The 13924-nt window shown below is 38.1% G+C and overlaps 1 protein-coding gene across 1 annotated transcript; it reads left to right on the top strand.

The window, feature by feature from the left end:
* The first annotated feature begins 4751 nt into the window (after positions 1-4751).
* On the top strand, positions 4752-5477 carry LOC129720540 (uncharacterized). The gene is made up of 3 exons (XM_055672019.1): positions 4752-4994; positions 5071-5316; positions 5373-5477. The coding sequence occupies exons 1-3, from the start codon at positions 4752-4754 to the stop codon at positions 5469-5471; spliced, it is 588 nt and encodes a 195-aa protein (XP_055527994.1). The 3' UTR covers positions 5472-5477.
* Positions 5478-13924: the final 8447 nt, after the last annotated feature.

The raw sequence follows: 13924 nt of genomic DNA, 5'->3' as shown, positions 1-13924 counted from the left end.
GATCTGTAGGACAGTTCAAGACGCACTGATTTTGACGTCTTGTTTTGGCCTATCATATGCACACTCTAGCTGCGCGTAAAAGGCTTCCTTATCGTAATCGTTTTTTCCTAGGTAAGGGCTGTGCACGTTAATCATACTAACATTGAAGAAGCGACCTCTAATCCTCAACTAGCACATTCTGTTGTTGATAGACCACCCATCACGCGCTTTTGCATTTCAATTCTGAAGAACTTTTTCACTGTTGGCTTATTGAAGCAATAAAAGTTTTTACCGAAGAGCGGAGTGATAATCCTGGATGTTGCGTTTTCGGAATCCTTCAAGCTTATCTTTTTCTGTGAGTTCCGTCTCCTTGCAAAAGTTATTCGGCAAATTATTTCTCACTGCTAGTTGAAAGGTAAAGCGGTGTTCCGCAAGCTGGTTCTTCAACTACGTGGGAAAAACAGTATCAACACGGCCTGGCTGGTCCACTACAGAGACACCTTTTATCAATAGACCCATCCACTGGAGAAAAGTTCACGCAGATTTTGAAGGTGGCGGCTGCTTCCCGAATTATCAATGAGCCCATTTGCACTAGTCTTCAATAGTCTCTAACTCTGGAGCTGTCCCCAAAACGGCTGTCAATGCAACCCATGCTGCCCCAGTGATTAATTTAGTGCAAGATTGTCATATTGAGGTATGTTTTACATTCATTTATCAATAAAGACGACTTATTTGATTGAACAAGTAAGCTTTCTTAGATTTCGCAAGCTATGTAATGTTTTGTTTTATTTGTGACAATTGTAGTCGGACATCTTTGTTGCTAGGAATCTTGAAAATCCTGACTCGCACATGTATGTGTTTGAAAATTTTAGGAGAATAAGCTTTGCTTTTTCAGACAAAACTTTAAATTAATTTTTCATCTGGCACCAAAATTCCCCCAGTGATTTTTTGTATTCAAATATCTCCTTCATGTTCGTATCTGATATTGATCAATCAATACGCCGAAAGATATTTATATTTGACTGCCGTCAATGATTCTGGCTTCGCTGATATCAAGAAAGGCTGCTAAACTCATGTCATTCCTTCGATTTTTCTGTTCAGCTCATCGGAGAATTGTTCGAAACTTTCCAACAAATCCTGCGCATCACGAAATTATTCAACGGGAAGGGTTTTATTCGTTATAATACCTACCTGCAAATGCTCGTTCATTTCCTGGAAACTCTTTGCTGATATCTTCGATGTAGCTTCTGATTGTTTTTTTCAAATTTTTAAAACTGTTCTGATTTCGTTTTTTCAACAATTCTGCCCAAAATTTATTTTTACTCTTGAAGGCCGTAATTTTGCTGTTTGTATTGAAGATTGTTATCATCTTGTCTTGTATTAAATGACTTAGATCGTTTTTTTATAGAGAATATCAGCCAAATAAGCTAGCCTGATGAGCCACTGATCATCATTATATTTAATCCCCAATGCGAAATTATTGTCACTCAGAAACGTTCTTAGCTTCGACCAAAATTCAATCAAGCGAGACAACGTCTCCACGAGACAACCAGCGTTCTTCGATATGGGGTAGTAACGTAAACTTCTGACTTCCCATCTCTCACAAAACGGTTCGAGCCTTGATGAAGTTTATTATTTCACTTACACTTTCCAGCGAGACTTCTTGCAACGATGACAGTTTCTTCATTGCGAGTGCATGGCGATGAAGAATGCAGTGACTACTATCACAATTTTTTGACTTTTCCCTAGTTATTTCAACGACACCAATTATATTTCCAAGCATAGCTTTTGTGCCGTCCGTACATACATCAACACAATTTTCCAAGAAATATTGTTTAACGTACAATATCATCGATCAGCTTCAAAACTCCAGCCCCCGTTGTTGAAATTGGCAGTGGTTTGCAAAGGAACAAATCTTCTTGGAAACTTTCAGAAAATTGGTAGCGTACAAATTCCATCACAATTGCTAGTTCTGCCACATCTGTGGATTCATAGCAAATTTTAAAAGTTTCAGTCTTGAAATCTAAGTGCTTTTAACTTTCTTAGCCATGTCAAAAATACGCCAAACATGTCAAACATGGAAATCGAATCTAACAATTCTACTGCCTTATCATCAATCATGACATGAACGACTCGTTGAATGTAAGGTTTAGTTAAATTTTCAACAATAATAAGTGCGGCCTAAGTTTTTTGTCATGCAGTTTTAAGGTATTTTGCACCAAAAACATTTTTTGGATTACGAACATTTCATGTACAAGTTTTTCGCATTGATTCAAGAACTCAGGTGTTCTGCCAAATATTTTAGTTGTTCCGGGACGCCGCGAAGCACTTGCAAAAGCATCGTGGAGTACTAAATACTCCGCGTAGCCCCATTTGGGAACCCCTGATTTAGTAAATCATGAGCAAAACTGCTTCTGCAATGAAGTTAACTTCAAATCATATAGCGTTTTTTACAATGTGAACCTTTTAAGGAACTTAGCGGAAAACTATTTTTTTTATTGAAACCAAGCAATATGCAAATGTAAACTATGAACACATAAAACATAGTCAAAAATACCCTCTGCATCATACAAAATCAGTGTCATCACACAACAAGTTATTTCACGCTCAAAAACGGCTTTACCCATCTTACCCCACTTTATCCTACACTATTATATCGATTGAACGTCGAAATCAAAGCGAAGGCTAAATGGCCGGATATGGCGAAGAAAACAGTACTCTTTCACCAGGACACTGCTCTTCCTTATTCTGCTCGTGATACGACCTATAAATTAAAGGAATCGCGCTACGAATTAGTTATTAACCTTTCGTATTCGCCAGATTTAGCCCCGAGCGACTATTTCCTGATTCCTCGGTTGATTTGCGGCTCTCTAGCAAGCGACTTCACTCGATTCATTCAGAGTTTCCTGGAAAAATTGTCGATTCAGATTTTTTTTTAAATTTTATTTCCGTTCATTTCCATTATTTCGCTCATGAACTGTACCTGCCAAAAATTTTTCTATGAAATAAGACATCTTATACCGAAGCTTTATGAAAGAAACCTTAGAAACACGTTTCGATTTTCGAGTTCTTTGTTTTTCATTATAAGTCGGAGTACGATCATAAGTTTAAACAACAACAAAACTTCGACGATTAGCTTCCTGCAGACTTGAAACCTTCGTTCCAAATTCACAATTATTGTTTTATAATTACTGCCTTGAATGAACTTACTCGAACTTGTTGCGAAGCTTGCCAGAAGTATTTCGCCCAAATCTAAACTATGACGTGTTGAGTGCTAATCGCTGTTAGTTCCTATACCAAATTAACATCAATTTTTTAGTTAGGCACGCGAAGTTGTTCCGGAAGTAACCGCTTGTTGGAAGCTGTCATCCGCCGTTTATTTCAAATTACAGATCGTTCTCAATCGCAGCACTGGCTCGCCTGCTGACCCGAAGTCAACAAGCATCACAAACAGATTTGAACATAATTGAAACTTTCCATGTTTTCGACCGTACTCCACTTAACAAGCATTATGATGTAACGCACCAGCCACAAATCTTGCGGCGGCCTTCTGCCGCACAAGAAAAAAAAAGATACATATCTGAAGCAAAACAATTACATCTCACACTATCGACTAACCGCGATCGACCATTGAGTGTCATTCGGTTTTTCGGTACCCGTGTGAAGGTGAGGATCGGGTTCTTCACATCCAATGAGTGGCGATGTATATAATGAAATGACAGCCGAGCGGGCGCCAGTGCCCTGTCTGACTGATGCGGAGCGAAATTCGGTCACCAATCACTTGGAAATTTATATACCTACCCAACAACAGCAGCAAGTGGCTGTGGGGTCAAACTGTGTTATTATTTGGGTTTCATTATTACGAGAGCAGAGGACGATTGCAAATAGTTTAAAAATATCCAACAAACGTCGCGGGAAAGTTGTGCGCTACCTTTGTTGGTAACAGTAGTAAGCGTAGTATTTCGAGGTGCAATTCCTGTATGGAATATCATAGAACTGATTATACCATGGAAATTTGGAACCAACGAAAAAAGAAAAGTTAAAGGAGATTGTTCAAAAAGCATTGAAATAATGAAACAAAACACAATTTTTGTTTTAACCTTATGCCTTCGAGGAGCGTTTCTTGCTGCAGAAGCCAGGCTGGAGAAAAACTCGCTGTTTTTTAGACATTGTTCTGAAAGCATCACCTCCTTATGAAGAATTATCACGCAGTTCACTGAATCATTCAAGGTGGTATTGGGTTATAATTCTGATTGTTCTTTGATGACGTATACAAGTTATTCCTGGAGATTGAGTTTATCTTTGTGCGTTGTTGCTTCTTTCGAACTCGAACCTTTCTCACCTTCTCGGTCAACTATAACCATTTGGAGAATTCAATCAGATTTTTTAGATTTTTTGGAGCAAGTCGGAAGTTCGTTAAACATCAAATTTTTGTTCTGCAAAAATTTGATCACGGATACCAACTCCCTGTTTCGTCGTGCGATGATGAAATAAAGAATAAATATAGTGATATGATAACAATAAATAAAGTGATAGAAAACAAGCTGTTCAACAGTCAGGGTTTATCTTTGTCAGTTACGAGAACAGATAATTGTAATTGTAATATTGCTAATTTGGCTTCCATTGAACTCGACTGTATTTACTCAACAAATTATTTTCGCGAGTTGACAACCAAATTACTTTCCCTAATTTGGTGCCTAATGCGTTTTAAATTACTGTCATCGAATGTTATAAAAGAAATTGGAGTCCACTGGATAATTTCATTTTTAAACATGGTTCTTTCACCTATCGAAGTTTTACTAGCTACATTGTTGGCTCTCGCTACTATTAGCAGTGATGTTATCGCCGCTAATAGTACTTCCGCAGTGAACGTTACGTGTAGTCCAGCGCCGCCAAACGTGAATATATCCCGTTGTTGTGAAACACCAATTCCTTTCGCTGTAGAAGTTCTATTAAAATGCCAGGACGTCCAGGCACAATGGATAGCGTTAGGGAATGGAACCAAAACAGAGATGGTTAAGATTCACACGTACCTTATTACATGGTGTCCCAATAATTGAAGTTTTTTTTTCTATCATTTCAACATCCCAGCAATGCGGGTCCGAGTGTATCATAAACGAGATGAAAGATATGTCGAAATTTTTCACCAATCTGGCCCAAAGTCCATCCCCGAAGTGGTTGGAATGGCTCACACAGTTGCTTGCATCTAACAGCGTCTGCATGCTCAAGATAAACAATTTTAAGGAAGTTCTGCGAGCAGCTGTGGGAAATAGTCCAAATATCTGCGACGTAGATTTGGTGGCAATAGCTGATTGCATAAGCAGAAATATGTTCCTGGTAGGTTAAAAGGCAATGTCAGTGAACCCTTACCGAGCTTTGTCATTTGTTTTTAGACGTGCAGCAGCCGGAGTGACAGCAGGGAATGTGCATCGGTTGTAACTTTTCTGAGCGGTCCATGCATGTTTAGTGATTTGAATCAAGATCAGCTTTAGAACTAGGTAACACATGTTTAAATGTAATAAACCTGTTCATTAAAAAAAGTGAACAGAAATTTTGCAGCAGCATTTTTCGAAAAATGTCTCTTACGTTCACTTCTGAAAAGCTCCAGAGTAGTTGATGCCTAGGGGTTAGATTCGCAATCTGACCAAAATAACGATTTTAATGCATTCCCGTGGAAATGGGCTGGCGAAAATAAGGAATCACTTATTTTATTATTTTTTTTCTTTAACGTACAGTTATTTGTATACTAAGCGATATGGGCTTCAAAGAGTATTCGATCCGGCATTGTTAGCACTGTTGTAAGGTTTCTAGATAAAGGGCTCCGAATCATAGAAACGATTTATTTCACGAAAAAAACAAACAGCTGGCCGAGGAGAAGAACGCAATACTGTACGAGAGCAAATGTGGAAGGATACCGATAAGCACGGAACAGCCAAAATTCAGTTCTCCGAAGAAGGAAGCGCCGACAAGATGACCTAAATCGCGTAGCGATGGAAGAGCTGTACCAAGCTTACGACACTTCAACGAGAAGTTGAACAGCTCCCGTAAAGGCTACGTGCCACAAGTCGATGTTTTCAGGAGCTTGGACGGCAATCCACAGTTGACAGTAGGGAATCGCTGGCCATCAGCCAAAAAAATTTTTTTTCGTTAGCTGTTTCGTAATATATTTCCTTTATTGCTATAACGTTCAAGTGTCTAAATCCGAAATTTGAGCGCAATATCATGAAATCTGATTTTTTATGACTTTCCAAAGCTTGGCGAACTGACGTTTTTTGTCTTTTTTTTGGAAAAAAATATATTAGGAGAACTGCTCCATTATTCATCTCATTGAGCCGATATTTACGAAGAATGCACGGATTAAACAACAAATTTTCATGAAATCATTGAACAAATAAACAAAATACGCTTACGTGCTCTTATAGAACCGTTCATTATTGTATATTTAGTAAACTTAGCTAGATTTATCCTGAATTTTGTGAAACAAACCATTTTGCACAACGCTTCCATATCCATTTCAAAACTTAAATCACTGCTCAATTATTCATCTCACGACGCTCCCATATTCATCATACTGCAGTGCACTGTTAATCATGAATGAATCACATTATCATGAATGAACGTAGCCGCAGCCGTCGTAGTAGGCTACCTAGATATCTGCTGTAGTTGTTTACGTGCAAAACTGTGTAGCCTAGGTAACCACAGCAGTGCTATCGATTTATGTCAATTATGTCGGAATAAATCAACATTTTCAGTATGATTTGTTCGTATTAACAGAAACCGATTTGGCAACTTTTGATTTTCTTCAAGGCAGTGAAAACAGATGAAAATACATACAGTTGAAATTTAGAAATTGTAGAAATTCATCTCATATGTTTCTGCTAATTCAAGCTGCTTTTAGGAAATTTGAGGTGAACATTTCAAAGATTAAAGTATTCTTAGTGTAGTGAGTGATTTTGTTGAGTGATTAAAATAAAAAATGGTCCGCTAATGATGAGAAAAACTGTGGTTGGCTGCTGAACAAGTCCCGTTGTAGCCGTACAGAACAATACGCAGATTTTGTTTTCTGAGGTAGGTGATTGAAATAAATGAGTTTTCGATTGCAGATGCCGGACTATTATATCAAATTTAGGGCTGAGATGAATAATGGAGCAGTTCCCCTACTTTGAAACGCTCTGTAGCTTCAATGATAGCTTGGATTTTTTTGACGTCAAAGGAAAAGTTATTGTAAATATTGTGCAGAACAAACCCTTCTCATTAGATATTGTAAAATTTGGTCACAGTAGGCCTGACACTAGAAAAAAATTAAAAAAACGTGATTTTTTTGTAGAAAAGTAGCTTAAAAGTTTAGTTGCCGCAGTTTGCCACGGTTGTGACTACATTCAAAATTTAGATAAAAACGTAAACTTTCAAATGCATACTGTCCGCTGTAGCGCAAAACTGCGCAAATTGTCACTTCAGTGAAGAAAGTGATAGCTTATTTTTTTAGTTTGTATTTTTGAAGTGTAAATTTCATCCAGGATTAATTTTAATCATAACCATGATACCCCATTTATGAAAATTTATGATATCGTACTCAATCCGTAAGGATAAAATATAAATTTGGGCAAAAATCACAAAATTTATCAATGAAAGTCATAAAATAAGTGTTAAACAAGAAAACAGTAAACAAATCCTTATGAAATTTTATTATGTCAAACTTTATCACTTTCTGCAAATTTAAAACAATATTGAAAACATTCAGCCCTTTTCAATTTATGATCATGAAATTCGCTAAATTGATTGAAGTGTCAAATACTTGCAGCAAATTCATACAGCAATTTTATTATGGAGCCTTCAACTTCAGCGGCACCACCTAATTCAATGTCTAGTATGTTGTCAATTCACGGTGTTATAAATGTATTTAATTGTCATCTTTCAACCATAGAAACCGGATTAGGAAGATAACATATATATGAAACAATGAAACATCGAAAATTACTAGAAGAAATGAAAATTGCAGCGAAAGACATTTTTCCTGCTGATAAGTATAATGAACTTCAAATTTTCTGGAAACAATTTTCTGGAAACGAGATTTAAGTGATCACAGCGGAAGATGATGATGCTGATGATAATTTTTTCAATTTAAACTCTATAAAAAGGAAAAAAATGACAAAAATATCAAAAACAAAAAATGGATGCCAAATTCGTGTTCAGCGCCCCAAAATTATGTAAATTTTTGCTTGGCCAGCCTTTGTATGGAGTCGCCCCACTGTGCAATCTCCTTACGGACGAGTGTGAGATGATCTTAAGATGGAAGCAGCAACTCATTGAGCATCTGAACAGTGATGCAGTAGAGCGCGAGAACGGTATGGCAATTATTTTTGGTGCACGAGCAAAAGACAATAGTCCCTGATCTTCTGGAGGTGGATGACGAGAATGACTGGCTGAAAAAACGATAAAACTGCTGGGGTGGAGCAACTTTCCAGCGAGTTGTTGAAATACGGTGCAGAATCACTGGCTTGAGCTATGCATTGGGTCATTGCCAAAATTTAGGAAGAAGAACGGTTATCTAGGGAGTGGATGAAAGGCATTGTTTGTTCCAACCACAAAAAAGGCGATAAGCTGGAGTACTACAGTTCCCGGGCAATCACTCTGTTGAACGCCGCCTACAAGGTACTCTCCCAAACACTTTGCCGTCGACTATCACAATTTGCGAAACACCTCGTAGGGCACTACCAGTGCTCGCACCACCTCGGATCAGACATTCACAGTTCGGCAGGTTATACAGAAACACCGAGACACATTCATTCATCGATTTCAAACCGATATATGACACAATCACCTTTGTGAAGATGGCGGAAACGTACATTGGACTAAAGGTCGAAATTAAACGGATTGGACTGGTCATCGAATTCAGGTGGTCGACGAGCTCGTGTATCTGAGGCCTGGCCTCACTGGTCACTGCCGACAACGATACCAGCAGAGAATTTCATCGGCGCATCATGACAGGAAATCGCTCATACTTCGGTCTCCAGAAAACGCTCTGATCGAGTAGAATTCGCCGCCGCATCAAGTTGACCATCTACAGGATACTGATCAGACCAGTAGTCCTCTACGACCATAACACATGAATTATGCTTTTGGAGGCCTGACGCGCCCTTGTGGTCTTCGAGCGGAAGGTGTTGCGTACCATCTTCGGTGGACTGCAGATGCAGAACGGAACATGTAGGATTTGCTTGGGAGTCATCTATCGTTTACATCGCTAAGGTTGGCAGGTTGCGGTTGGCTGGGCATGTCGTAAAGATGTCGGACGACAGACCGGTAGAGATGGTTTTTGAAGTGGTGCCTCTAGCCATGACCAAAACGCGTCAACTTACGTGTGACTGTCGAAACTGCTGGCCGGGTTCGTCGCTTTAATATTATGTTTAAGAGAAAACTCGTTTAAGTCTCTAAAAAAAGGGTGATGGCTAGGGACATCAAAATTCACAGGAATGGTTGAATAGCTATAATCTTTCATTTTTTCCGGTTTGAGCTTTTGGAGTTAACCTGTGTTGACCAGTGAATTCAGTGGAAAGTATTGTTATTGATAGAAAGTATCGCGTTGCTCGAAAAACATTTCTTGTATTCACTAATTTGGCTCCCATTTGTACAACGTTCGACAGATTTCAATTCTGTCTGTTGCAAAAGGCAAGCTTCAAATTCAACTAGCATTTTTTTTTAAATATATTAAATTTTCCCGAACATCTAAGTGCTAACTTTGACAGATACGTAACCATTATCTAGTGTTGTTAGATTGAGGTTGTAAATTAGTCATCATGTGTAATGCTGACTGTCTGTAGCAGAACTTTACAATATTTTTTTATGAAGGCAAAAAATCCGCAAATATAAAATAAATCCCACATTGCGAGATGTTATATGATTGTACTAGTGCTAATTTGGCTCCAATAATACTGGACTATACTAAGCAAATTACTATCGCGAATTGATTGCCAAATTTCAAGCTATAATTTAGTACCTAATGCATTTTAAATTCTTGTCATCCGCTGCTCATTGAAAGTTATAAAAGAAAGCTTCAGTCCACTGGACAAACAAAACAAAACATGATTCTCTCACCTATCGAAGTTGTACTAGCAGTAGTGATTTCCCTTGCTACTATCAACAATGGCGTTAGTGCTGCTAACAGTTCTTCCGCAACTGACTGAACGTGCATTCTGCCGCCAAGTGTAAATACTTCCCTTTGTTGTGAAATACCAATTCCTTTCGCTGCAGATGTACTATTGAAATGCCAGGACGTGGAATTAAAATGGAAGTCGCGTGGGCCTGGCAACAAAACAGGACTGGTTAGCGTTGACACGTACGTATCTTCATAACGTTACAATAGCTTAAACTTTGTTTATCATTTCAACATCCCAGCAATGCGGATCCGAATGTATCATAGCCCAGATGAAGGATATGTCGAAAATTTTCACCAATCTGGCCCTAACCCCATCCCCGAAGTGGTTGGATTGGCTCACACAATTTCTTACATCGACCAGCGTCTGCACGCTGAAGATGGACTATTTCAAGCAAAGTCTGCTGACCACTGTAGGAAGTAAGTAGAATATCTGCGACGCAGATTTGTTGGCACTGGCTGACTGCATAAGCAGAGATATGTTCCTGGTAGGGGTGGATTACAAATGTCACTGAAACCCTACCAAGCTTTTTCCTTCATTTACAGACATGCAGTAGCCGAAGTGAAATCGAGGAATGTAGAACGGCTATAATGTTTCTGAGAGGTCCTTGCACGTTTGGTGATTTGGTGAAACCTCCGATGTTTTAGGAGGTACCAAAAATGTTTCATTGTAATCAACCTAAGCATGGAATGAGTTGACTGCTGAGGAGCTGATGCTAGATGTCCAGATGCACGTTCTTGCCAAAACAGTGAAAAAGTGTCGTGTTTAGATAGAAACTTTTAAATACCTACACATTCTTTCTTGAACAAAAGAAATCACATTGCATTTTTTTTTTATTATTTTATTTGCACCAAAATCTTCAATCACAATTGCAGATGTCGCACGTCTTAACATCCGTATTGAGAAGATTTTTTTACTGCTTTAGTAGAGTTTAACGCTAGAGCAAATAGTTTGCGTTCCGCAGAGAACATGAAGGCGTGCGAAAGCTAGTTGTGAGATAGTAGGAGTTGTGAAAGTTTTCCGGTATTCCGAAAGATAAAATTGTTGTAGAACGCTTTCAGGACGTGTCGAAACTCTTGGTATGAGGAGATACATCGTGAAAAAAGAAACACTCCTTTCCATAGAATTCAACATAACTTCCGGCGGGTTTTGAACAATCATTGTCTTTCAAGTTGTACGAAGATCAGTCATATCGCCTCCAGCAGTATTCTGTCTCGGTTTATAAAGAAAAGAAAGAAATTTGTCTGATCTAATAACTAGTGTAGAATGGCCAGTATTTTCATCGGATCTTTACCCACTTGACTTCTTGAAGGAATTTACATAGGGGTTCGTCCATATTTCACGTGAATAAATCAGTGGGAAGGGGGGAAGTGGGTATGCTAATGTCTACGGAAATTGAATAAATAGGTTTTAGATATATCACTTGAGTATTTTTCCAGATCGTGATACATATAAGCAAGTTCAGTTTCTGAAAAACGGCCTAAAGTGTCCACATATCATCTAATAGGGTCTTATGGGGCAACTAGACCTTCGAAATGACAATAATTATGTGAAAATCGGTCCAGCCATCTCTGAGATAAATGAGTGAGTTTAAACAGCCTACAGAACAAAACACTTTTCTTTTCATAACTTTAAAACCATATGCATAACCATTGTAAAATTCATTAGATAAGGGCTTTCGTTCTTTTAATACCAATTTCGTTCAAATTGGTTGTATAGTTCCTGAGATAATGAAGTTTCGTGGTTTCCACGTTTTGATACATAACAGACAAACTCGAAGAGGTTTGGAGAGAGCGAACATACAGAAACGCTCAGCTCGTCGAACTGAATCGAATGGTATACGGCATGCGGTCCTTTGGAGCATGGAAATGGGAATGCAAAATGAATATCTGTCCAAAAAATATATTGACCTTCGATTAAAATTCTACAGATATTTTGGTTTTAGAGTCGTTGTCAGTTATATCTAAACATATAAAAATGCAGCTCTGTCTGTCTAATCTACACTGGGGCCGTTTTTCACGCGGGTTATTTTTATGCGGTTTTTTATACACGATTTTTTACAATAACGCGGGTTTTTGAAATAATGCGGATTATTTTTACGCGATTTTAAGGATTATTTTTACGCGGTATTAAATAAGTTTAGTATAAGTCAATCCAATAAAGTAAAAATCAATCGTATGGTTCATGACAATAGGATATTCTGTTTTGTTAATCTAAATAATGCATATTTTTAATATATTTGCTGTTATTATCAAAAAATAGGCAATTTCCGTTGATTCGGGAAGGAGAAACAAAAATACATTAATAATTGTACAACGATACGAGTCAGGGTCGTTGCGATTTACTTCCGTTTAAGAAACATAAGCTTAAACATGTAGCAAAATTATTGTAAAAAAGTTATTGTCATGTTTTTCAATGAATTTTCATTTTAAAAGCACTAAAAACTTATTTTGTGTTTTTCGTTACCATTTTTATATCTTTCTTCAAGTTTATATTTACCTACGTGCCATTATTTTTAACCGGATCTTATTATTGAATGGAGTTTTTTTACGCGAAAAATTACGTGGTTTTTTTATACGCGGATTTTTTCAACGCGGTACAACCAACCGCGTAAAAAAAGACCCCAGTGTATATGGGCTTGGAAACTACTGAACCGATCGGCGTGAAATTTTGTATGTAGGGGTTTTGGGAAGGTGATTAGGATAGTTCGAGACCCCTCCCTCTTCTGGAATGAAACGCAAATTTCCCACAACTCGAGAACCAATCAAGCAAATACAACCAAATTTGGCATGTGAATGTTTTTAGAGGTAACAGATGTGTTCATAATGGTTCGTCATCCCTCCTTCCTGTAAGAGAAGGGTTCCATACAAATGAAACACAAATTTCTGCACATCTCGAGGAATAATCAAGTAAATGGATCCAAATATGATATGTTGAGGTTTTCGGGAGCAAAAAAAAATTTCATGGAGGTCGACACCTCTCCCTGTTCTGTAAAAGAGGGCTCTTATACAAATGAAACTTAAATTTTCTCACAACTCAAGAACTAATCAAGTAAATGGAACCAAATGTGGCATGTGAAGGTTTATGGGAGCAAAAACTATTTTCACGATGGTTCGACACCCTCCTCACTTCTGGTTGGGCTCTTATAAAAATCAAACACAAATTTCTATGGTAGTTTGACCCTTATCCTTACTCTGGAAGGGGGAGGAGATCTCCCATACAAATTGAACAGATATTTCAATCAGTTTTTTTTCGGAAAACAGCCTAAAATGATCGGGTCGATGCACAGGAGCCAAAAATCGACTCCAGACACCATTGAATTGAGGATGGCAACTTCCGGTTTCTAATATGGGTGTTTCCGGAACCAGCATGGCACCTAGAGGCCAGAAACTGTCTTCAAATGCCATTTTAAAATCCAAGATGGCGACTTAAGGTTTCTAAAAAACTGAGTTGTCAGTTGAATTTGGAATCAGTTTTGTTTTTGGTCTTATCATTTGTCATGGACCATTTTTAGCTAAATTTGGAATCAATTTCTGCAAAGGGCATTTTCTTTCACTCAAAAGCGTTCCTGAAGCATGAGGCTGAAACTAAATCAATATTCATTGATCATTGCCTGTGTATGTTTTTCCTTCTGGAATCCAGGAGCGTTCTCAAGCATTTTGAGTGGATTCGGAATAGTTTGCTTATTCGATTTCAAAGGAAATGTTTATTATATTTTAGTCAAATGTTTGCTTGTTCTGTTTTTTTTCTGTAGTGCTTATTACGGGAGTCACTTCACGGTGAAATCAGGGCGA

Source organism: Wyeomyia smithii, chromosome 2 (assembly GCF_029784165.1).
Source record: "Wyeomyia smithii strain HCP4-BCI-WySm-NY-G18 chromosome 2, ASM2978416v1, whole genome shotgun sequence".
NCBI lineage: Eukaryota > Metazoa > Arthropoda > Insecta > Diptera > Culicidae > Wyeomyia > Wyeomyia smithii.
This window is presented reverse-complemented; position numbering and strand designations above follow the sequence as displayed.

What these genes read in the sequence shown, in the direction of transcription:
- LOC129720540 (XM_055672019.1), top strand. Translation starts at nt 4,752, where the DNA reads ATGGTTCTTTCACCTATCGAAGTTTTACTAGCTACATTGTTGGCTCTC. An exon ending in ATGGAACCAAAACAGAGATG is followed by an intron (nt 4,995 to 5,070) that starts GTTAAGATTCAC and finishes TCAACATCCCAG; the next exon opens with CAATGCGGGTCCGAGTGTAT. An exon ending in TAAGCAGAAATATGTTCCTG is followed by an intron (nt 5,317 to 5,372) that starts GTAGGTTAAAAG and finishes ATTTGTTTTTAG; the next exon opens with ACGTGCAGCAGCCGGAGTGA.